This window comes from Heliangelus exortis, chromosome 19 (assembly GCF_036169615.1).
Source record: "Heliangelus exortis chromosome 19, bHelExo1.hap1, whole genome shotgun sequence".
Lineage (NCBI taxonomy): Eukaryota > Metazoa > Chordata > Aves > Apodiformes > Trochilidae > Heliangelus > Heliangelus exortis.
The window spans coordinates 2,309,540-2,331,843 of NC_092440.1; the positions used below are offsets into that span (position 1 = coordinate 2,309,540).

Below are 22,304 nucleotides of genomic sequence, written 5' to 3' on the forward strand. Positions count from 1 at the left end.
GGTTTGGTCCCACCACTCAGTAGTCACAGTCCCACATGTGATCCTGGTCCCATCACCCAGTCCTGGGATGCTCCATCCTTATCCCATTGTGGTTCTGCTTGCAGCCCCAGCCCCACCACATGATCCTTGACCCATAGTCCCACCTTGGCCCCTTTATTGAGTACAGGAGGATGCTCCTGGGATGGGGGACTTCAGCAGGAGGACTTCCCTTCCACCCTTTGGTCCCAGAGCTGCTGCTGCCCCAGGGCTCGCTGCTGGCTGCTCTCCAGGATGGTCAGGGACAACATTTTGGTCACAGCCAGGTGAGTGTGATCATCTGGTGAAGTGCAGGTGGCCCCAAACCTCTGTCACAGGCCTCTCTGTGGGAGCTGACCTGGTGGCCTGGGCACAGAGGGACACAGAGAATGTCCCCACGGGGATGGCATCCCAGGTGAGCTGTGCTGCCAACCCTCTGCCTCCATCTGCAGAGGGCACTGGAACCTGAGCTGGGATTTAATACCTGCTGCCAGCAGACCTCGGGGTGTCCTGGGAGACACCTGTGGACCTCAAGGAGATGTCCCAAGCTCCATGTCCCCAGCACCCGTCCCACTGCCCCTTGGCAGTGTCACACAGAGTGGGGTTGGTGGCCCCAGGGGTGGCTCCAGACTGGCCACGAGAGCAGCAGTGTCCCCCTTGGGACCCCTGGTGCTTCATCTGGAGACCCTGCCAGCAGCACAGCTGAGACCCGGTGGCACAAGTCACTCGTGTCACCCCTGATGGCTGTCCCATGGGTCCCACATCCAGACCTTTCTGGTGGCATCTGCACACCATGGGAGCCCCATGCCAGCACCCAGGAGCAGAGGGGGCTCTGTGGGGACAGAGTGGGGATGGATCCAGGTGCCCCCATTCACCTTGGGGGTTTCCTCATGAAAAATGATGGAGAAATTGTTTGGTGTGAGGGTGCTGAGCCCCTGGTTGCCCAGGTTGCCCCCAGAAGCTGTGGCTGCCCCATCCCTGGCAGTGCTGAAGGTTGGATGGGGCTTGGAGCACCCTGGGCTGGGGGAGGTGTCCCTGCCCATGGCACTGGGGGAGCTTTAAGGTCCCTTCCCACCCAAACCATGGGAGAGCAGAGCCAAGGAGGTTCCTGTCCCCCCACCCCTGAGAAGAAGGAGAAGGTTGGTGACCAGCTGGGCCACCTTGGTATTAAAACCTGCCCAACCCACCATGATCTTACAAAAGTAGAATTGCTCTTTTATTCCTGGTGCCCCTGTAGGGAGCAGAGTTGGGCCAGGGGCTGGGGAGGACCCGTTGTGCCAGGGTGGTTCAGCCATGGGTGCCACCTCCGTGCCCAGCCAGGGCCACTCGTGGCAGGACACGACGTCGCCAGTGTCATCCAGCCCGGCCAGGACACTCTGGGATTGTCCCCACCATCATCACTGGGATGGTGGCCACCAGCCCCATCTCCACATCTCCTCCCCATGCCAGTTCTCACCAGATCCCATGGACCTCTGGGATGCCCCCTGTGGGGACCAGGGACCCTCTAACCAAGACAGTGGGGGGGTGGGATGGGGCCCGCTGCACCCACATCCTTCACCCATGAGGGACCAGGGCTCCTGCGGTGGGTTTGCTGTCCTCCAAACCCACCCCAAAATGTCCATGATGGGGACATCACTGTGTCTTCTGGGCCACCTCTGGGTCACGGCCTGCCATGGAGTGACACCCCTGGGTGGGTTGAGAACGTGCTGTGCTCCTCACAACCCTGGGTGGGGGCAGGCGTGGGGACTCCAGAAGCCCCTCAGGGTCCCCACCAGTGGGTCTGCCCACCTTGGGGGGCCTCTGCCCACCCTGGGTGAGGGGGCCCCACACCCCTGCCCGCCCTGCGGTGCCTCTCCAGTGATGTGGGGGTGGAGGTCCTGGTCCCCCTGTGCTCAGGTCCTCCGAGGACATCTCCTCCAGGCTGTCTGTGGGAAAGAAGATGTGGATCCTGCTGGGAAAGTCCCACCCCCCGTGATCCCCCAGTCCAGGTGTGGGGGCAGAGGTGCTGCCCCCCAGCTGGTGGGTGACAGCCCAACCTGGGGCTCAGCAGGATGATGAGGGAGGGTCCCCACGGAGCCTCCAGCTGGTCCTGCTCGTGTCCAACCAAAAGCCCCCACGAGTTATGAAACGAAAGCACCTGGTTCCTGCCTGGGGAGTTTTGGGTGGGGGTGTGTGTGTGTGGGGGGGTCCCACCATCCCCTACCACTTCAGGAAATCCCGGACATGGCTCCACAGCTTGGTGATCCAGAGGTTGACCCCCAGGTCGGTCAGGTACTGGATTTCGGGTGTCAGCATCTTGCGGCACAGCTTCTGGTGCTTCTTGTTGATCTTCTTCTTCAAGTTGTAACCCAGGATCGACTTCTCCCCCAGCGGCTGCCAGGGCTGCATGGAGGACTCCTGAATGGCGCTGGCGTCCACGGGGTGTCCCCCGTCGATGCAGATGCTCTTCATCTTCTCGTTCTCTCTCCGCAGCTCGGCCACGTCCTGGGCCATCCTCTCCCTCCCGTAGGCCTCCACCTTCCTCCAGAAGGTAGCGTTGAAATAGCGGTAGAGTTTGGCGTCGATGAGGTTCCAGGAGGTGGCCTTCTCGTAGAGCTCCGGCGTCAGGCGGGACACGGTGGAACCTTTCCGGGCGTTGAGCTTGAAGTAGAGGATGTCCTCCAGCTGCCAGCACAGCAGGTCCTTCAGCAGCACCAGGGACTCGTCGAAATACTCCAGCAACATGACGAGGTGGAAGCGCCGATCGATCTCCCGGACGTGCTCCTCCACCAGCGGGCTGTCGGCGTCCATGTTGTTGTCGTAACCCAAATCGAAGAAGAGGAGGTTTTGGAGGTAGTGAGCGTTGAACCCCTTGGGGTCGTAGTAGCGCCGAGGGTCCCGGAGGAACTCCGCCAGCTTGTCCTCCCCCATCAGCTTCCACGTCAAGGGGATGACGCGCCCGAAGTAGTGGAAGGAGGACTCGAAGAGGTGGGCCGGGTCCCTCAGCACCGTCACGAAGGTGGCGTCGGGCGGCAGGAGCTTCCGCACCTCCTCGTAGTGGAAACGCATGTGGTTGCAGATGATGTTGAAGCAGGCCCCGGGCTGGTAGTGCCTCACCTGGCTGTGCTCGAAGAAGGAGGGGTAATAGAAGTCGTTGCGGCCGTTGGGGAAGGCGAATTTCAGGCGGTGCTTCTCGCCGAAGCGGAAGAGGATGTTGAGGATGGTGCTGCTGGCGGTCTTGTGGGTCTTCATGAACATGACGTTCATCTTGGGCACGCAGGTCCCGCCCGAAGGGTTCACCGTGGTGGTGTTGGACGCCAGCAGTGCCTTGGCAGGGGTCAGGGAGGAGGAGCAGGAGGAGGGGATGGGGATCCTGGGGGGGAGAAGAGACAGGGGGACACGGTGAGGGTGGCTTGGGCAACGCAGCTCAACTGCCATGAAGGTTTAGCTGCTTCCTTTTGTGGAGGAGATGGATCTGGGGATGGGTGATGGACCTGGGGATGGGTGATGGACCTGGGGACAAGTACTGGACCTGGAGATGAGTGCTGGACCAAGGTATGGGTGATGGACCTGGGGATGGGTGATGGACCTGAGGACAAGTACTGGACCAAGGTATGGGTGATGGACCTGGGGATGGGTGATGGACCTGGGGACAAATACTGGGCCTGGAGATGAGTGCTGGACCTAGGTATGGGTGATGGACCTGGGGATGGGTGATGGACCTGGGGATGGGTGATGGACCTGAGGACAAGTGCTGGACCTGGGGATGGGTGTTGGACCTGGAGATGAGTGTTGAGCCTGGGGATGGGTGCTCACCCCCAGCCCCACCCAGGGTCCCCAGTAGAGACAAGCTGCACTTTGAGCAGAGCCCCTTTGCCCTCATCAGGATGAGACCACCCACCTGCCAAGAGCCCCTTGGTGAGCAGGGCAGAGCCCACTGCCCCTATAGCCCTCTGTCATCAGGTGCCCCCCTGAGCCACCAAACCTCCTTCCTGGCATGGAGGATAACATCATTCTGGGGGTCAGCACCCACTGGCAACAGTGCAGCCTGAACAGAGGTCCCCATCCCCCACCAGGGGTGGCCCTGATGGTGCTGAAACAGATGGAGAGAAGCTCTCCATGGCTGTAACTTCATGGACTGGAGCTGACAACATTTTGGGTGAGGTCTGGAAGTTCTCAGCTCCATAAAAGAGCTCCATGAAGGACCCAGCACCTGAGCAGAGATGGAACTAACCCCAGAGTGTGGCCTTGCAGGAGAACTCGTGGCCCTGGGGAACTTGGAGCAACCTGTGTGTTATCTGAGGTTGCCTGGTGCAGGGAATGGAGGCCAAGATCTTGAGTTAATTTGGACACCATTAATGAAGCTGAGAAGCTGATCCTTGATAACACCAGGAGAGCACTGCCTGACCCAGAACTGCTGAGATGTGCAGGTGGGTCTGGTTTATGAGCTTTGACATAAATAGAATGCCTGGAGCTGAGCACCACCTTGCAGTGTCTGGAGGAGCTCCAGGAAACCTGGAGAGGGACTTTGGACAAGGGCCTGGAAGGATGGGATGAGGGGGAAGGGTTTGCAGCTGCAAGAGGGGAGATGGAGAGGAGATCTGAGGGAGAAACTGGTGTGAGGGTGCTGAGCCCCTGTCCCAGGTTTCCCAGAGAAGCTGTGGCTGCCCCATCCCTGGCAGTGCTGAAGGTTGGATGGGGCTTGGAGCAACCTGGGCTGGGGGAGGTGTCCCTGCCCATGGCAGGGGTGGCACTGGGTGGGCTTTAAGGTCCCTTCCCACCCAAACCAGTCTGAGACTCCAGGATTTCCACTATCCATGAGGCAGGGAGCAGTGTCCAACAGGAACCTGGAGGAAGGGGACACCCTGGTGTGAAGCCACCAGAACCCCATTACCATCTCCACTTGGGGGTGCCCAGGGTGGAACAAGGTGACCAAGCTGCCTGGGGGGACACTGTCCCCCACACTCACTCTGTCATGCTGACTTGCAGAGGGGAGCAGGCGTAGGAGTAGAGCAGCAGCATGAAGCTGGTCAGGAGGGTCCCCAGAACCAACCCCTTGCACATGGACCTCCAGGGCTTCCCATGGTGCCGCATCCTGGTCACCTGTGGCAGGCAGAGAAGGGCTGTTAGCACCGGGGACATAGGGACCCCCGGGGACGGGGGAAGGGGGGACTGGGGGACTCAGACCTCATCTGATGGGCATGGGGAGGGCCAGGAAGCATCTCACTGGGCTTTGTGGTGATGAGAAGCTGGGCAACCAGGATCCCACTGCTGGGACAGCACCAGGCATGTCCCCAGCCTGGGCACAAGGGAGCTGTGCCCAAAGAACAGCAGCCCTGGGGCTGGGGACAGGGGGACAGAGCCATGGGAGGGCTCAGGGGCCATGGGACAAAGACCCCCCCAGGAGATCTGGAGCAGAGCCCCCTCCCCAGGTGCACATAGGTGCACATGTGTGTGCACACCCTGAGAGCACAGGCAGACACACAGGTACACGTGTGTGTGTGTGTGTGTGTGTGTGTGTGTGTGTGTGAGTGTGTGTGAGTGTGGGGACACCCTGTCCCCTCACACTGTGACACAGGACACTTGTGTCCACGTGTGTGTGTGCACACAGGGACATGCACCAGGGTGGTCATACATCCACACACGTGCACAGGGACATAGAGGTGTGCACACGTGTGTGTCCCCTGCCTTCCCCAGGGACACAGGCACGTGTGCACGGGCAGAGGGACACAAGCACCCCCCAACCCCCAACACATCTGTGCACACGGACACATACATGTACAGACGTGTGTGCAGGCACACACACACGTGTACATGTACACACACACCTGTGCACACACACCTATGCATACACACGTGTATATGCACACACACGTGTACATGTACACACACACCTGTGCACACACACCTATGCATACACACGTGTATATGCACACACACACATGTGTACATGTACACACACACCTGTGCACAAACACCTGCACACACACCTATGCATACACACGTGTATATGCACACACACACTTGTGCATCCTCACATGTACACACCAGGACACACACACACACACACAGATGCACAGGGACTCCGCAGCGGGGTCTCTCTCCTGTCCCTCCCCAGCCCACTTCTCCCTGGTCCCCCTGTCCCCATCCCCACCTGCCCGGCCACGGCTGTCACCGCCGGGCTGAGGTGGCTTTTGCGGTGGCTTTTGCGGTGGCTTTTGCGGTGGCTTTGCGGTGGCTTTGCGGTGGCTCCCGGCAGCTCGTCCCGCCGCCGCACTGCAGCAGGGCTGCCCTCTGCGGCAGGACACGGGGACACGGGGACACGCCACCCGTCACCACGGCCCTGCCAAGCCCCACGCAGTGTCCCCCAGGGATGCGGGGTCCCGCGCTGCCCCCCAGCATCCTCCAGCCACGGCTCAGCCGCGGTCCCACCCCCCCCAATGAGCAACCCCCCAGCAAAAGACCCCGAGCCCCCACCCTTCCAGTTACAAAGCTCCGGAAAATCATTCCCAGAGAGGAAACCCGAGCCGGAGGAACCGGGGCTCCCCCCGACCCGTGTTGTAGCCCCCTGGTAGCAAAGACCCCTCCCCAGGATTCCGAATCACCCCGCCCCCCCCCCCCAGGGATGGTTACCGGCCGGTTCGAAGGGTGCCCGGGGTGCTCGGCACACGCAGCTCCCACCCGCCTCCCCCCCTGCTTTCCGGCCCCCCCTTCCCGGCTCGGATCGCCTCCTGCGCTGCTGAGATTTCCAGCTCGATGAATAATGAATGGAAAATGCAACCGGAGCCCCGGGCTGCGGCTGGGTGCGGGGCACAGCTCCTCCTGGCACCCAGCACCGCAACCGGGGGGATGCCCGTGGCGGAGACGCGGGCTCCTTGTGGCACCCACCAGCGCGGCCAAGCTCGCCCAAGCAGGAGCCACCGGCTCAGGCAGGGCTGGCTTCACCTCGCCCCTTCCCGGTGGGTTTGCTGGTTTTTCCCGGGAAGCACCGCAGGGATGCGGGAGGGTCCGGTGTGAGTGCAGGGAGAGCAGGCGGCTCTGGTCCTACCCCAAAATTCCAGCGCGGGTGGGAGGCCCAGAGGGCTCCACACACCTGGAAGCAGCCGGGGTTCGGTGTCACACCGGGAGCAGCCGGGGTTCGGTGTCACACCGTGGTGGGGATGGTGCTTCGGTCACCACTTGCAGTGTCCGGAAAGCCACCAGGCGGTGCCGGAGGGGACACCTGCAGGTGGCCAGGACCAAAGCAGCATCCCACCTGCTCATAGCCCGTCCCTGTCTGGCACCGACCCCACCGAAGGCACCAAACCCAAACCATGAACCCACCTCTGGGCTGCCGGAGCAGCGGGGGACCCCGCCATCCCCCCGGGGTGCCAAGGGGACGTCTCGCTCCACCCAGGCTGCCTTCCCCTGGGGTGGCTCTGGCAAACAGCTCCCAGCCCAGTTCCTCTATTGACTTTGCTTTAAACCAGCAGCTTAATTATTAATAGCTCGTTGGGAGAAATGAGGCGATGGAGATGTTTTTCCTGGGGCTCCCATTACTGTGGGGCAGCCACAGTGCTTGAAATTCCCAGCCAGAGGCCGTGGCCGTGCCAGCCATGCCCCCCCCAGCTCACCCCCCAGGATGGCCAAGGCCCTGCAGCCCTGTTGCCACATCCCTACAGCTCCCCAGGTCCCATCCCTACATCTTCCTTGGGTTTTCCCCTCCGGGAGCCATTTCCTTCATGGCTAAACCCCCCCATAGCCCCCCAAAACGAGATGCATCCATCAGCCCACGGGCTCTCCACCCCACGTGCCCAACTCCACGTCCTTCCTGCCCCCACCCTGGCTGCAGCCTCCTGTCCTTGCGTCTTCCCCCATCCCCCTACCCCACAGATCTGCCCCAAATTGCCCCCCCCCCCCCCTCAGGCATCACCTTTTCCTTAGCCTGGGCTGCTCCGGGTGAGCCGTGGCTCTGCTCTGCTGGGCTGGCCGGGGCGCAGGCGGCGGGGGGCGGGGGGGATGATGCTGCTCCGACATGGAATAAACTCCTCCTGGGCAGCCAACCACGGCTTTGCCAAACTCTCCCAACCAGCCCTGGCCTTTACGGCATGGCCAGGGGCTCCGGCCCCGCGTCACCAGCCTGGGGAGGGGGAAAAAAAAAAAAAAAATATACAGTGAAAGGGACGAGAGGGACGAGGGGGACGCGGGGCTGCGGGCGGGCGCTGCCCGGCTCCCCCGGGCCAGCCCTTGGGTGCTCGCTGGCACCCCGAGCCTCCTGCTCCCCACCCACAGCCGTGGCACAGAGGAGGCATTGAGCCCGTGCCCGCCGCCTGCCAGCGCCCGGAACAACGGGGACGTTTGTCTGTGGCCTCAACGGGGACATTGTCACCGCCTGCCCCTCCGCTCCTGGGCACTGCCACGCCACTGCCAGCCTGGGCCCCTCTACCATGGAACTGGGGAGCTGGGGGGCTGCTGGCTGGGCAGGGCGTGATGGCTGTGCCTCAGGGGTGGCTGTGCCTCAGGGGTGGCTGTGCCTCAGGGGTGGCTGTCCCTCGGGGTGGCTGTCCCTCGGGGTGGCTGTCCCTCAGGGGTGGCACTCAGCTCCTCTCCACGCCTTGGGGACAGCTCTCAGCAGCCATCGTCCCCCCCTCCCGCAGGACAGCTGGTGGCTGTCACCCCCCAGCTCACCTTGGGCTCTGTACCCCGACCTGGTGCCCGCTCCCTGGGGTGCCCTGGCATGGTTCTGCTGGCTCCTCTCCACCCCTCCTGGTGCTGCTGCCCCAGCTGACTGGTTTTATGGACTTAATAGCAGCAATTTTTGTACCCAGCCCGATAATCGCAGAGCCACCACGCTGCTGCTGATCTCTCCCCGGTCCCACTGTGTGCACGGGGACTTTGGGTGTCGCTGGACACCCTACTCAGGCACCCCCCAAAAACGTGTCCAGTGTGCTCGGATCCCCCAGAACCAGTCACAGATGTGATGACAGCTCCGTGAGCTTCCTCAGGTGGCCAAGCACGTGGTGGCTGTGACAGCACCCATGGGGCTCAGAACCACAGGGTTCCACCCCTCGGGTGTCCATCCACTCCGGGGGGGAATTTGGGGTAGCCCTGGGCAGGGGGGGGCAGTGATTGCCCCATTGCTGGCAGCTGCCACGTCCTGCCCGGCCTTGGCAGGACCGGTTCTAACCCCGGTGCTGACCCGCGAGGGGACAGGAAAAGCCAGAATATCCTCATCGTGAGGAGAGGGACAAGGAGCCACCGCCCCCCTGCTGGCATGTCCCCTCTGTCCCCAGCCCAGCGATCCCGACTGGATCCTCTACATCACAGCCCAGGGCTGTGGAGAGGAACGGGAGCCCCGGGGAAGCGGAGAGGAGCCCGGGAGAGGTCAGCAGTGCCGGGACACCAGGATGTCCCTGCTGCGCCCGGGGGTGGCAGCGGCTGCTGGGGTGGGGACAGGGGACACGTCCCCAGGCAGAGGCAGGGTGACATCCGAGCATGCACCAAGCGCCTGGCACTCCGAGCCCTGCTCTGACCCATTCCAAGTTGTGGGGTCACATCACCCGTGTCCCCCTCACCCCACAGCTCCTCACAGGTCATGAAGGGAAATCTGAGTTCCAGGACCCCCCCAGCTCCAGCCACTCACCTCCTGTCCCCTTACCTGGGTTCATCCTGGGCAAGCAGCTGTCCCACCCCATCTCCCCAGGGCACTTGGCTGAATTCCAAGCTTTTCCCCCCTTTTTTAGGGGGGGTTTGGGGATGGAGGTGCAAAGGGTTTCCAGTTGGAAGAGGGAGGCAGTGCTGGGATGCAGCAGCCTGGAGAAGGGGCGCTGGTGGCTTCAGGAGCCTCGACACCCCATCTCCAGCACCCCAGGGGGGGTGAACCCCATCCCCGGGAGGGCTCCACAACCACCACGTCGAGGTGGGAAGGCAGAGCCAATCCCCCGGGATTTAGGGATAGAAACGAAACGTTCAGACCCAAAGCTGAGAGCGGAGGGAAGCGGCCACCGGACGCGGTGATCCCGGGGGATGTGGTGAGGAGCTGGAGCAGCGGCTGGAGGGCTGGGTGCTGGCACACCCCATCCGGACCGGGGCTTGGTCCCGCCGGACCCCGGTTGGGCGAGAGCGGCGTCGGGAGCCTTTATCAGGCAGCAAAGGTGTCATTAGTGGTGGCCAAAGAAGGGGAACCGGTGGCCACCAGGGTGGTGAGACCGGTTCGTGGTCAGGTTCCCGGGATTGCTGCTGCCTCCGCCTGCTCATCCCACTGGGGGTTCCGGTGGGGTTGGGAAGCTCCGTTCTGGGTCTCCAGTTCTGGGTGCAGCTCCAGGAGAGCCCAAGGGGTTGAGGGTTCTCGTTTTCCCAAAGGGGAAATAAGGGAAAGGAGGGGGGAGGAAAAGCAAGGGAAAAAAAAAAAAAAAAAAGCAAAATCCTTCCAATGTCCCAAAAACAAACCAAAAAAAAAGAGCAAAAAACAATAAAACCACACCACCAAAAGCCAAAAAAAAGGAAAGTGGGGGGGGAAGAAGGGGGAAAGAAGGGGGGGAGGAGGGGGGGGAAGATGGGGGGGAGGAGGGGGGGAGGAGGGGGGGAGGAGGGGGGGAGGAGGGGGGAAGAAGGGGGAAAGAAGGGAGGGGAGGAGGGGGGGAAGAAGGGGGGGAAGAAGGGGGGGAAGAAGGGGGGGAAGAAGGGGGGGAAGAAGGGGGGGAAGAAGGGGGGGAAGAAGGGGGGGAAGAAGGGGGGGAAGAAGGGGGGGAAGAAGGGGGGGAAGAAGGGGGGGAAGAAGGGGGGGAAGAAGGGGGGGAAGAAGGGGGGGAAGAAGGGGGGGAAGAAGGGGGGGAAGAAGGGGGAGAAGAAGGGGGAGAAGAAGGGGGGGAAGAAGGGGGGGAAGAAGGGGGGGAAGAAGGGGGGGAAGAAGGGGGGGAAGAAGGGGGGGAAGAAGGGGGGGAAGAAGGGGGGGAAGAAGGGGGGGAAGAACCCTGGTGATGCTGGGGCTTCTGCCCTTGGAGGTCCTAGTTTCTCCACGCACTGCTTTCTCTCAGCCAAGGGGCCCAAAATAACATCTTCTCCCAAAAAAAACACCCCCCAGGCCTCTTGCTGGAGGCAGGTGAGGGAGGGACAGTGATTCCCAGAAACATTTACTTCGAGCCTTTGAAGGTGACCCAACAGCATCCCCAAAGAGGCACGTCTGAAGGTCACCTGGTCACGGCATTTCCATGAATTAACCACCTCTCTGGGCAACCCTTTGCCAGTGCTTGCTCACCTTCACGGTGACAAAGTGTTCAGAGGAACCTTTTGGCTTCCAGTGTGTGCCCATCACCTCACATCCTGGTGCTGGGAACCACCCAGACCCTCCTTTTATCTTCACTCCCTCCCCTGAGGTTATTTATACTCAACCAGAAGACCTCCTTGAACATTTTCCTCTCCAGCCCCACCTCTCACAGCCTTTTTTTCCCTAAGAGTGGTGTTCCAGTCCCCACATCATCTTGCTGGCCTTTTGCTGCACTTGCTCCAGTACATCCCCCTTGCAGAGGGGAACCCATCCCTGGACACAGCACCCCATGAGCTGCCTCACCAGTGCTTCAGGGGCTGGAGCACCTCTCAACCTTCCCATGTAGCCCCAATATCCCTTTTTGCTCCAAGGACAATGCTGGTGGCTCATGGTGTTGCCCACCCAGAATTCCCAGGGCCTTTTCTGCTGAGTTGCTGGTGGTTCCCAGCACATCCCAGTGATCCAGAGGACTTGGTGCTTCTCTTGGTTGAACAAAATGTTGGAGTTGACTCTCAGCACCCAGCTGGGCTGGAGCCTCCAAAGCCAACACTGGAAACCAGGACAGGCAGAGAGTGACAAGGAGCAAGGTGACAGCCCACAGGTCACATCACATAGAGCAGGGACCAGGCTCTGTCCCTTCTTTTCCTCCCTTGGTGCAGGATGAGGATCCATCTCCTGCCCTAACCCACATCTCCTCCACCATGCCCAGGCAGAGCACCCCATGCAGCCACCACATCTGGAAGGGAACAGCCAGGTGTCCCCAGAAATGTCACCTTTAATTACAAATAAACCCCACAGAGAAGCAGGGTCCATGGGGAAGGTTGAGCAGAGGATGGGTCCCCAAGTGCCACGGGTCCCTCTCCACCACGGTGGGGACACCACGGTGGGCCATGCTCTTTGTGATGAGCCTCCAAAACACGTCCCACTGAGCCAGGGACCTCCTGTGCTCTGCCATGGGGACTGGGCCCCTCTGCCCCAAAACTGTGCAAACCCAAAAGGAGAGATCCCAGAAGGACCTCCAAGAACCCAGAGCTCCTTCTGACCTCCTCCTGCAGAGCAGATGTGGCACCAGCCAAGGGGACAGTCCCTGGGACACTGATCCCAGGGTGGGCAGCTGGGGGGAAGGCAGGGAAAGGCACAGCTGGAAGTGTATTTACAGAGGGGAAATTTTTCAATTTCATTTTTCTGTCCCAAGACAAAAGCTGAGGGGTTTTCACTCAAGCAGGATGGTGTGGGCAGGGTGCAGCCAGCCCCCACGAGGTGCCCCGACCCCCGTCACGCTCGTCTCGCCTTCTTGCTTTTCTTTTTCTCCTCCTTGACAGCACTGTCGTGGGCTTTCCTCTTGGCAGCCAGTTTGTTGGCCTGTGGGGAGACCCCCCAAGATCCCCCATCAGCCCCATCTCCAGCCACCAGGGGCATCTCCACCCCACTGCCACCAACCTCCAACCATCCCCAGGGGAGAGGGACCCAACTGCTGCAGCCCTTGGGGCATGGAGAGGGGCAGCAGCTTCACCAAAAAATAGCCCAGGAGCTCTGCCCTGCCCGGGTGGAGAGCCCCAACTTGGGAAGAGCCAGCACCAGGATCCAGGGGGGAGCCAGGGGGGAGCCAGGGGGGAGCCAGGGGGGAGCCAGGGGGGAGCCAGGGGGGAGCCAGGGGGGAGCCAGGGGGGAGCCAGGGGGGAGCCAGGGGGGAGCCAGGGGGGAGCCAGGGGGGAGCCAGGGGGGAACCAGGGGGGAACCAGGAGGGAACCAGGAGGGAACCAGGAGGGAACCAGGAGGGAACCAGGAGGGATCCAGGAGAGATCCAGGAGGGAACCAGGAGGGAACCAGGAGGGAACCAGGAGGGATCCAGGAGGGATCCAGGAGGGATCCAGGAGGGATCCAGGAGCAGAGCAGCCCCAGGCTCGTACCTCTCGGACTTTGCGTTTCTTGCCAAACATGATCTTCCTGTAGAGGTATTTCTCCCTTTTTTTCATCATCATGATTGCCAGACGTTTCTCCTCACTTTGCTGCTCCTGCTCCAGGCGTTCCTTGTCCTCCAGCCTCAGCTTACCAGCTGTCACCTTCACAGGAAGGGCCTGCAGGGAGCCAGAGGGATCAGGACCCCGTTTCCACACCCTTCCCTGGGGACCACAGCACCCTCTGGAGCTGGTGGCAGGACCTGGCCACGATTGGGAGCTGCAGCTCATGGACAGGGGTCCAGGACTCAGGAAGGGCAGAGCCCCAGCATTCCCAGGACAGACTGGAATATCCTCCAGGGACAGAACTCACCTGAGCCACCTCCTCCCACAGCTCCCACCCCACACCTGTACCTTATTGCTCTGGGTCTTCTGCTCTTCCATCTTCTTTAATTTCATCTCCTCTTCTTTTTCAGACTCCTCCTCCTCCTCCTCTTCCTTGTTACTGTCATCCTCCTCCTCCTCCTCTTCTTCCTCCTCTTCCTCCTCACTCTCTTCACCTAACCCAGAGACCACCGTTTCCAACGTTGTTCCTGACACCCTTCCCAACCCCATCCCTCATGGTCCCTCCAACTCCCCCTCACCAGGGTTCTCCCCCCTCTGCATTGCCAGCAGCTTCAGCTTCTCGGGGGGGACGTAGTCCCCTTCCTGCTCTGTCACAAAGGGTGAGAGGTGGGGTGGCAGCAGGACACCAGGGAAATAGTCAGCCACGGGGAGGCAGAGCTTGGCATTGACGGAGTCAAAGACCCACTGAGGCTGCAGGTAGTACCTGGGGGACAAAGGGACACGGGCTCAGGATCCTTCTTCCCATCCCCAGGCTCTGGAGCCACGGAGCAGACACCAGGTGACAGCTGAGGGACCATTCTGGGGACAGGTCACCTGCCTCACCCACCTGCCCACAACCTGCTGCTGCACCCGGGGGCGGTCGACGATCTGGTGGGTGATGGAGGGGTCGGTGACATCGTAGGTGGCCCCGATGCACAGTGACTTGTCCCAGGAGACCTGGCCACCAAAGCACCTGCAGCAACACCCACACAGGAGTCAGACAGGCAGGAGGGACCCTGGGGGTCACCCCATGTGCAGGACATCAGGCAAATCAGCCTCAAAAAACTCAGAGAGCCTCGGGGCGGGGGCAAGTAGGGTGTATGGGATGTCCCTGCACCACGGGATATCCCTGTTCCATAGGATGTCCCTGTCCTGAGGGATATCCCTGTCCCAAGGGATATTCTTGTCCCATGGAATGCCCCCTGTCCCATGGAATGCCCCCTGTCCCATGGAATGCCCCCTGTCCCATGGAATGCCCCCTGTCCCTCACATACCTGATGACAAAGGCCAATGGCTCCCGAGGCACCTCCCTGTTGAGGAAGAAACGAAGCCCTTCAAAGAGCTTCTTGTGTTTCTCCAGGGCCTCCTGCTCCTTCTTCCTTTCATCCATCTGCTCTGCTACCTCCTGTTTGGAGCACAGCACTCAGCCCCTGACATTCCCTGCTCTGCCAGGAGGGTTCTTGGGTGCCATCCCAACCCTCCTGGGGTCCCTCCCAGCATCATGCTGGGCCCTGCAGGATTGCCCAAAGCCAGGGCTAAGCCCCCCCCCCAGGCTCTTACCCCCTCCACTGGGAACTCATCTATCTCCACCTCGTCCTCGTGGGTTGATGGCACCACCCGGGCCAGGCTGACACTCAGAGCTGACAGTTTCTGCAGCAAGAAGAGACCCAGAAAGTGTCACCCACCCCCAGACAGCGCTTTGGGATGGGGAGAGGGGCAGCCTCAGGGAGGAGAAGGTGAATTTTTCAGAGCAAGAAATCAAAAGACCCGTGGACTTGACAGCCTCCTCTGTGTGCTGCCCCATCTTGCTGTCCCCAGGGGCCCTGAAGGGTCCCTCACCATGCTGGGGGGAGGCTCATGGCCCCCCAGGCCATGCACTGCTCCTCAGCACAAGGGGGTGAAGACTTTGGGACCAGAGATCAGACTCCTGCCCCACACTGAGTACCTTGGGGCAGGAGGGGTGAGTGGTCAGGACACCAAGGCCACATGGGGTCCCTCAGGAAGTGTCTCTCACCTCCAGGTAGCTCTCTGAATCCATGGCATATTCCTTGCCCTCTGCTGGCTTCAGCTCAGCATCAGCCTGGACCTCGAGCTGTGGAGCAAGAGAATGGTGGGGAGGCAGCTCCCAACCCCAGAGCCCCCAAATATCTCCTCCTCCTCCACCACCCTGACCTGGGTGGTCCAACCAGGCTGGGGACCACCCCGGGGCAGGTGGGTGGCCTCACCTTGGGGGGGTAGAGCAGGTTGAGGGACTGGTAGAGGCGAAAGTTGACGAAGCCCAGGAGGGTGGTGTAGAACTCAGTGAACGTGGCCATCACACGGTAATCCACGTCTGTGGGGTGCTGTGGGCACACAGGAAGGGTGAGGACACGGGGATGATGGAGCAGGGTCCCCTCTGCAGGGACAGGACACATCCCATCTGTGCAGGGAAGAGGATCCTGTCCCCTTCACAGCGAGGTCTGGAGAGCCACGGCCACCAATGGACCTGGAGCAGGCTGAGCTCTCCAGGGCCCTTCCACGGAAAGGTGGGATGGAGAACCTCATCCCATCATCCATGGGGACCCTGATGGCTTGGTCTGGGGACTCCAGGTGAGACGTGCAGGGCAAGGAGCCAAAAGCTGGCAGGGATCAGCCAGAACTCAAGGGAAGGGGCAGTGATGCTGGTGTGGGGAGGGGACACAGGGGTCTGAGGAGCTGCTGAGGGATGAGCCCCAGCGTGGGACACACCAAAGGAGCTGGAAATCCTCAACCCAACCGTGCCAGGCCCTGGAGATCCCAGGAGCAGGTGACCTTGGCACCACTCACCCTCCCTATGGGGGACAGGGCAGAGACAGCCTGGCAGAGCTGATTGCTCATTAAGGTGTTTTAATAATTGACAGGAGGTAATAAGGAAGTGGGGAGCCTGGTACAGCCAGGCACAGGGAACATGGGGATGGCCATCCCGGGGGGAGGAGGGCTGTGTCCCCACAGGGGCTGGGCATAGCCTTGTCCACCTCTGCAGTGCCAGAGCCATGGGACCACACAGACCTTCAGCCTCCTCCTCCTCTTGCTGTCTCCAGGGGCTCAGGTGGGACCCATGGCCCCCCAGACCATCCCCAGCTCCTCAGGGGCAGCCTGAGGCCATGCAGGGAGGTGCTGAAGCAGGTCCAGAGCAGAGCAAGGAGGCTGTGAAGGGATCCAGCAGAATTCCTGTGAGGAAGGGCTGAGGGAGCTGGGGGTGTTGAGGCTGGAGAAGAGGAGGCTCAGGGGAGACCTCATCACTCTCTCCAACTCCCTGAAAGGAGGTTGGAGCCAGGGGGGGGTTGGGCTCTGCTCCCAGGCAGCTACCAGTAAGACAAGAGAAGGGCTTAAGCTCTGCCAGGGGAGGTTTAGGTTGGATATTAGGAAAAAAATTCTTTCCAGAGAGAGTGATCAGGCATTGAATGGGCTGCCCAGGGAGGGGGTGGATTCTGCACCCCTGGAGATTTTTAAGAAGAGCCTGAATGTGGCACTCATGTGCAATGTGTGGCACTCAGTGCCATGGTCTGGGAACCACAGGGGGAGTGGATCAAGGTTGGAGTTGATGATCTCAGAGGTCCTTTCCAACCTGGATGATTCTGGGATTGTGTGAGGTGAAGGGGAAGGGAGCAGTGGGGGTCCCAAGGGGGTACTCACATCGTGGGCAAAGGTGTAAGGGGTGATCCAGGTGACAGTCTGCCCCAGCACCTCTGCCTGGTAGTAGATGCCCTTGATGGAGAGGAAGACCTGGCAGGGAGCAGAGAGTCAGGGGGAGGAAGGCCACAGGGAGGGACTCCTCATCCCAATCCCCATTAACCCTTCCCTTGTCAGCAGGTCCATGCCCAGGACTCCATGGGGACACCCCCAGGAGTGTCACCTCCCAACAGGACTCATTCCCCAGGCCCACCACCCCCAGGGCCCCTCCCGGGACAGGGAGGGTCTCATCCCTGTCCCCCCCAGGCCCCCCACCTTGCGCAGGGAGCGGGAGGCAATGATGTAGTTGAGGAATTCCAGGGCCAGGCGCCGGCAGAGCTGGATGGTCTGGACGTGGCACTTGCCTGTCCGTGGGAAGGTGGAGAAGAGGAAGCACATGGAGAGGGCATCATCCAGGTCCCGGAGGGCATCGATGAACGTGGGGTACCTGTGGCCAGGCAGGAAGGAGGGGGAAAAAAAAAAATAAAAAAAAAAATCACAGCCAAGCCCAACGCCCACCTAAAGCTGCTGAGTTGGGTGAAGACCTCGTGTGAGAGAGGGATGGGGCAGTGTGGAGCACCCATCTCCTCCTGTCCCACCACAGATGGTGACCCACAGACATGAGGTGTCCTTCCTGGGGACCTCGGAGCAGCTCTCTGGGGAGCCAGGAACCTCCCTGGTGAGGGGATGGCAAAACCCTGGATCACAAGGTGGGTGTCCCCAGGTTTCAGGACACTGAGTGGTGGGGAACCTCAGCCTGGACACAGCAGGGCCAAGTGCCCTGGTGGCCCGTGGCCCATGGCCCGTGGCATTTCACACCAGCTGCAGGACTCAGGTTCTGGGGCCAGGGAAGCCTCAGTGGCCTCAGTGCCATTTCTCTCTCCACACCAGCATCATTGTCCCAGTGGGACAGGTGGGATCCCTGGGATCAAAGGGATCCCTGGGAGAGGTTCAGGGGTCCTGGGAGATTCCAGGGGAGGTTTAGGGGGTCCCAGGGAGACTGAAAAAGTCCTAGGGAGTTCCTGTCCCAGTGGGACAATGAGCCCTGCTAAGGACAGCTTCCCTCCCTCCCTGCTCCTCTCCTCTCCCACTGCCACCAAACTCAGCTCCGTTGGCTCCCCCAGTCCTTCCCCCTCTGAGGAAAACACTGCTCAGGGAGGAAAACTCTCAGCATCTGCCTGGAGATCCTGGAGCCATCCAGGCACTCCCTGGAGCCCAGCACTTTCTCCTCCAGCCCAGCAACACCAGTGTCCACTCCACACCCCCAAATTCCAACGGGAGGGCGGACTCCTGGAGAAGAGCAGACACAGCAAAGGCTCCAGAGGATGAGGTTGCAGGGAAAGCTCCTCCTGAAGGACCCTGGGCTGGGGTCTCACCTCTCTTTCACGATGTGGTCGAGCTTGTAGGTGGGTTTGTTGTCCTTCAGACGGTCGACAGTGCTCCACTCACTCTTCCCATACGCCTTCCGGAGCTTCCGGACAAACACCTGAGGGGGCAGGGGGACAAAGAGGGGTCTGCAGGAGAGGGAGAGCCCCGAGCAGCCCCTCGGGCACCACCCCGGGGGTCCCCTGGTGCCCAATCACCTTATAGTCCCGGAATTTGTTGACGATGGGCTCGTGGAGGAGGAATTTGATGTCCTTGAGGAGGTAAAAGGTCCTGGGGGCTGTGGAGCCTTTGTTCACTTTCTTCTTGTGCTTGGGCTCGTGGGGGTAAATCCCCTTCAGGATGCAGAGGCGCCTGGGGATGGGGGGGAAGGGGGTGAGGTGGGCAGTGGGACACCCCCCAGGGACACCCTCAGGGGCAAAACCCTAAACCTGGAGAGTCTGAAACCCGGGGACATGCAGGACACAGCAAAACCCTAAACCTGGAGAGTCTGAAACCCACGGACATGCAGGACACAGCAAAACCCTAAGTCTGGAGAGTCTGAAACCCACGGACATGCAGGACACAGCAAAACCCTAAGTCTGGAGAGTCTGAAACCCACGGACATGCAGGACACAGCAAAACCCTAAACCTGGAGAGTCTGAAACCCGGGGACATGCAGGACACAGCAAAACCCTAAACCTGGAGAGTCTGAAACCCAGGGACATGCAGGACACAGCAAAACCCTAAACCTGGAGAGTCTGAAACCTGGGGACATGCAGGACACAGCAAGACCCTAAACCTGGAGAGTCTGAAGCCCCGGGACATGCAGGACACAGCAAAACCCTAAACCTGGGGAGTCTGAAACCCCAGGGACATGCAGGACACAGCAAAACCCCAAACCTGGAGAGTCTGAAGCCCCGGGACATGCAGGACACAGCAAAACCCTAAACCTGGAGAGTCTGAAACCCAGGGACATGCAGAACACAGCAAAACCCTAAACCTGGAGAGTCTGAAGCCCCGGGACATGCAGGACACAGCAAAACCCTAAACCTGGAGAGTCTGAAGCCCCAGGACATGCAGGACACAGCAAAACCCTAAACCTGGAGAGTCTGAAGCCCCAGGACATGCAGGACACAGCAAAACCCTAAACCTGGAGAGTCTGAAACCCCGGGACATGCAGGACACAGCAAAACCCTAAACCTGGAGAGTCTGAAACCCCGGGACATGCAGGACACAGCAAGACCCTAAACCTGGAGAGTCTGAAACCCGGGGACATGCAGGACACAGCAAAACCCTAAACCTGGAGAGTCTGAAACCCCGGGACATGCAGGACACAGCAAAACCCTAAACCTGGAGAGTCTGAAACCCCGGGACATGCAGGACACAGCAAAACCCCAAACCTGGAGAGTCTGAAGCCCCGGGACATGCAGGACACAGCAAAACCCCAAACCTGGAGAGTCTGAAACCCGGGGACATGCAGGACACAGCAAAACCCTAAACCTGGAGAGTCTGAAACCCCGGGGACATGCAGGACACAGCAAAACCCCAAACCTGGAGAGTCTGAAACCCGGGGACATGCAGGGCACAGCAAAACCCTAAACCTGGAGAGTCTGAAACCCAGGGACATGCAGGACACAGCAAAACCCTAAACCTGGAGAGTCTGAAACCCCGGGACATGCAGGACACAGCAAAACCCTAAATCTGGAGAGTCTGAAACCCGGGGACATGCAGGACACAGCAAAACCCTAAACCTGGAGAGTCTGAAACCCCGGGGACATGCAGGACACAGCAAAACCCCAAACCTGGAGAGTCTGAAACCCGGGGACATGCAGGGCACAGCAAAACCCTAAACCTGGAGAGTCTGAAACCCAGGGACATGCAGGACACAGCAAAACCCTAAACCTGGAGAGTCTGAAACCCCAGGACATGCAGGACACAGCAAAACCCTAAATCTGGAGAGTCTGAAACCCCGGGACATGCAGGACACAGCAAAACCCTAAACCTGGAGAGTCTGAAACCCAAGGACATGCAGGACACAGCAAAACCCTAAATCTGGAGAGTCTGAAACCCAGGGACATGCAGGACACAGCAAAACCCTAAATCTGGAGAGTCTGAAACCCAGGGACATGCAGGACACAGCAAAACCCTAAACCTGGAGAGTCTGAAACCCCGGGACATGCAGGACACAGCAAAACCCTAAACCTGGAGAGTCTGAAACCCCGGGACATGCAGGACACAGCAAAACCCTAAACCTGGAGAGTCTGAAACCCAGGGACATGCAGGACACAGAAAAACCCTAAACCTGGAGAGTCTGAAGCCCCGGGACATGCAGGACACAGCAAAACCCTAAACCTGGAGAGTCTGAAACCCAGGGACATGCAGGACACAGCAAAACCCTAAACCTGGAGAGTCTGAAACCCGGGGACATGCAGGACACAGCAAAACCCTAAATCTGGAGAGTCTGAAACCTGGGGACATGCAGGACACAGCAAAACCCTAAATCTGGAGAGTCTGAAACCTGGGGACATGCAGGACACAGCAAAACCCTAAATCTGGAGAGTCTGAAACCTGGGGACATGCAGGACACAGCAAAACCCTAAATCTGGAGAGTCTGAAACCTGGGGACATGCAGGGCACAGCAAAACCCTAAATCTGGAGAGTCTGAAACCCCGGGACATGCAGGACACAGCAAAACCCTAAATCTGGAGAGTCTGAAACCCCGGGACATGCAGGACACAGCAAAACCCTAAATCTGGAGAGTCTGAAACCCCGGGACATGCAGGACACAGCAAAACCCCAAACCGTGTCCCAGGGGGTCTCCAGGGCATCCCTGGGGGGGTTCAGGGGGTACCTGAGGGTTCTAGGGAAGGGGGGGTGGGGCTGTTCAGGGGTCCCAGGAAAATCCCTGGGGGAGTTCAAGGGGATCCCTTGGGGGGCTTCTGGGAGAGGCTCGGGGTCCTGGAAAGTTCCTGGAGAGGTTCAGGGGGTTCCAGGGAGATGGAAAAAGTCCCAGAGAATTCCTGAGGGGGGTCTGGGGGTCACAGCAGGATCATGAGGGGGGTTCAGAGGGATCCCCACGGGAGCTGAAGGGATCGCAGAGGGGTTCAATGGGTCCCGAGGGGTTGGGGGTCTCTGGGGGGGTTTCAGGGGGTCCCCGGGCGCACCTGAAGTCGGGGAGGCTGAGCTGCAGCTTCTTGCGGGCCCGGTTGCGGGTGATGTAGTTGGTGGCCGCGCCGCGCTCGTACTGGAGAGAAACGGGGGAGTCGGGGAGGGGCTCAGGGACCCCCGATACCGGGAGAGGGGGGGGGGGCAGCACCGAAACCACGGGGGGGAGAAGAAGAAAAGGGAACCGGGTGGGGGGGGGGGGGGGGGGGGGGGGTGGATGAGGCTATGGGGGTACCCGGAGGATAAGCGGGTACCGGTACCGGGGGGGTTAGGGGAGTTGGAGAGAGGCTCGGCACGGATGGGCAGCGGTACCGGGAGAGCGGAGGGGGAGAACACCGGAGGGGGAGAACACCGGAGGGGGAGAACACCGGAGGGGGAGAACACCGGAGGGAGGGAGGGAGGGAGGGAGGGAGGGAGGGAGGGAGGGAGGGAGGGAGGGAGGAAGGGAGGGAGGGAGAGGGGAGCAGAGAGCGATGGGCACCGGGGCGTCAGTACCAATACGGGCACCGCAGCAGAGGAGGGGAGGAGGGGGACGGGACAGGACCCGGTTCCCCGGTACCTTCTTCTTCTCCACCCCACCCATGGTCCCGCCGCCGCTGCCGCGTGCTCCCGGTGCCCCGCAGGACCCCGCCTGCCCCACGCACTGCCTGAGACCGGGGCTGCACCGGGCGGGGAGCGGTGCGGGAAAGACGGGAAGGACGGGAAGGGTGGGCACAGAGGGCAGGGTGGGCGCAGAGGGCAGGGGGGACAGGCGGATGTCCCGCTTGGTTCCGTTCAGGCGCGCCGCAGGCAGCCCCGAGGTCCGGCGGAGGGGTCCTTCCGCACGCCGGAGGTCCTGGGGG

At 60.8% G+C, this 22,304-nt stretch overlaps 2 protein-coding genes across 9 annotated transcripts; both read right to left on the bottom strand.

The window, feature by feature from the left end:
• Positions 1–1,209: 1,209 nt before the first annotated feature.
• On the bottom strand, positions 1,210–9,776 carry GAL3ST1 (galactose-3-O-sulfotransferase 1). 8 transcript variants are annotated; one of them, XM_071762985.1, is made up of 4 exons: positions 9,632–9,776; positions 7,907–8,113; positions 4,964–5,097; positions 1,210–3,367 (listed from the first exon to the last, which is right to left on the bottom strand). In XM_071762985.1, the coding sequence occupies exons 3-4, from the start codon at positions 5,086–5,088 to the stop codon at positions 2,215–2,217; spliced, it is 1,278 nt and encodes a 425-aa protein (XP_071619086.1). In that variant the 5' UTR covers positions 5,089–5,097; positions 7,907–8,113; positions 9,632–9,776; the 3' UTR covers positions 1,210–2,214. The 8 variants fall into 8 exon arrangements, with proteins under 8 accessions (XP_071619086.1, XP_071619084.1, XP_071619085.1 ...); XM_071762983.1 differs by lacking the exon at positions 9,632–9,776 and adding an exon at positions 8,662–8,874; XM_071762984.1 differs by lacking the exon at positions 9,632–9,776 and having other exon boundaries at positions 7,907–8,239.
• Positions 9,777–11,974: 2,198 nt separating this feature from the next.
• PES1 (pescadillo ribosomal biogenesis factor 1) lies at positions 11,975–22,270 on the bottom strand. The gene is made up of 15 exons (XM_071762992.1): positions 22,022–22,270; positions 21,462–21,541; positions 18,516–18,669; positions 18,309–18,418; positions 17,209–17,380; positions 16,897–16,986; positions 15,468–15,584; positions 15,257–15,334; positions 14,803–14,892; positions 14,517–14,647; positions 14,090–14,215; positions 13,782–13,966; positions 13,552–13,697; positions 13,150–13,317; positions 11,975–12,601 (listed from the first exon to the last, which is right to left on the bottom strand). Exons 1-15 carry the CDS (start codon positions 22,043–22,045, stop codon positions 12,515–12,517), a joined length of 1,758 nt encoding a protein of 585 aa, XP_071619093.1. The 5' UTR covers positions 22,046–22,270; the 3' UTR covers positions 11,975–12,514.
• Between the last annotated feature and the right edge of the window lie 34 nt (positions 22,271–22,304).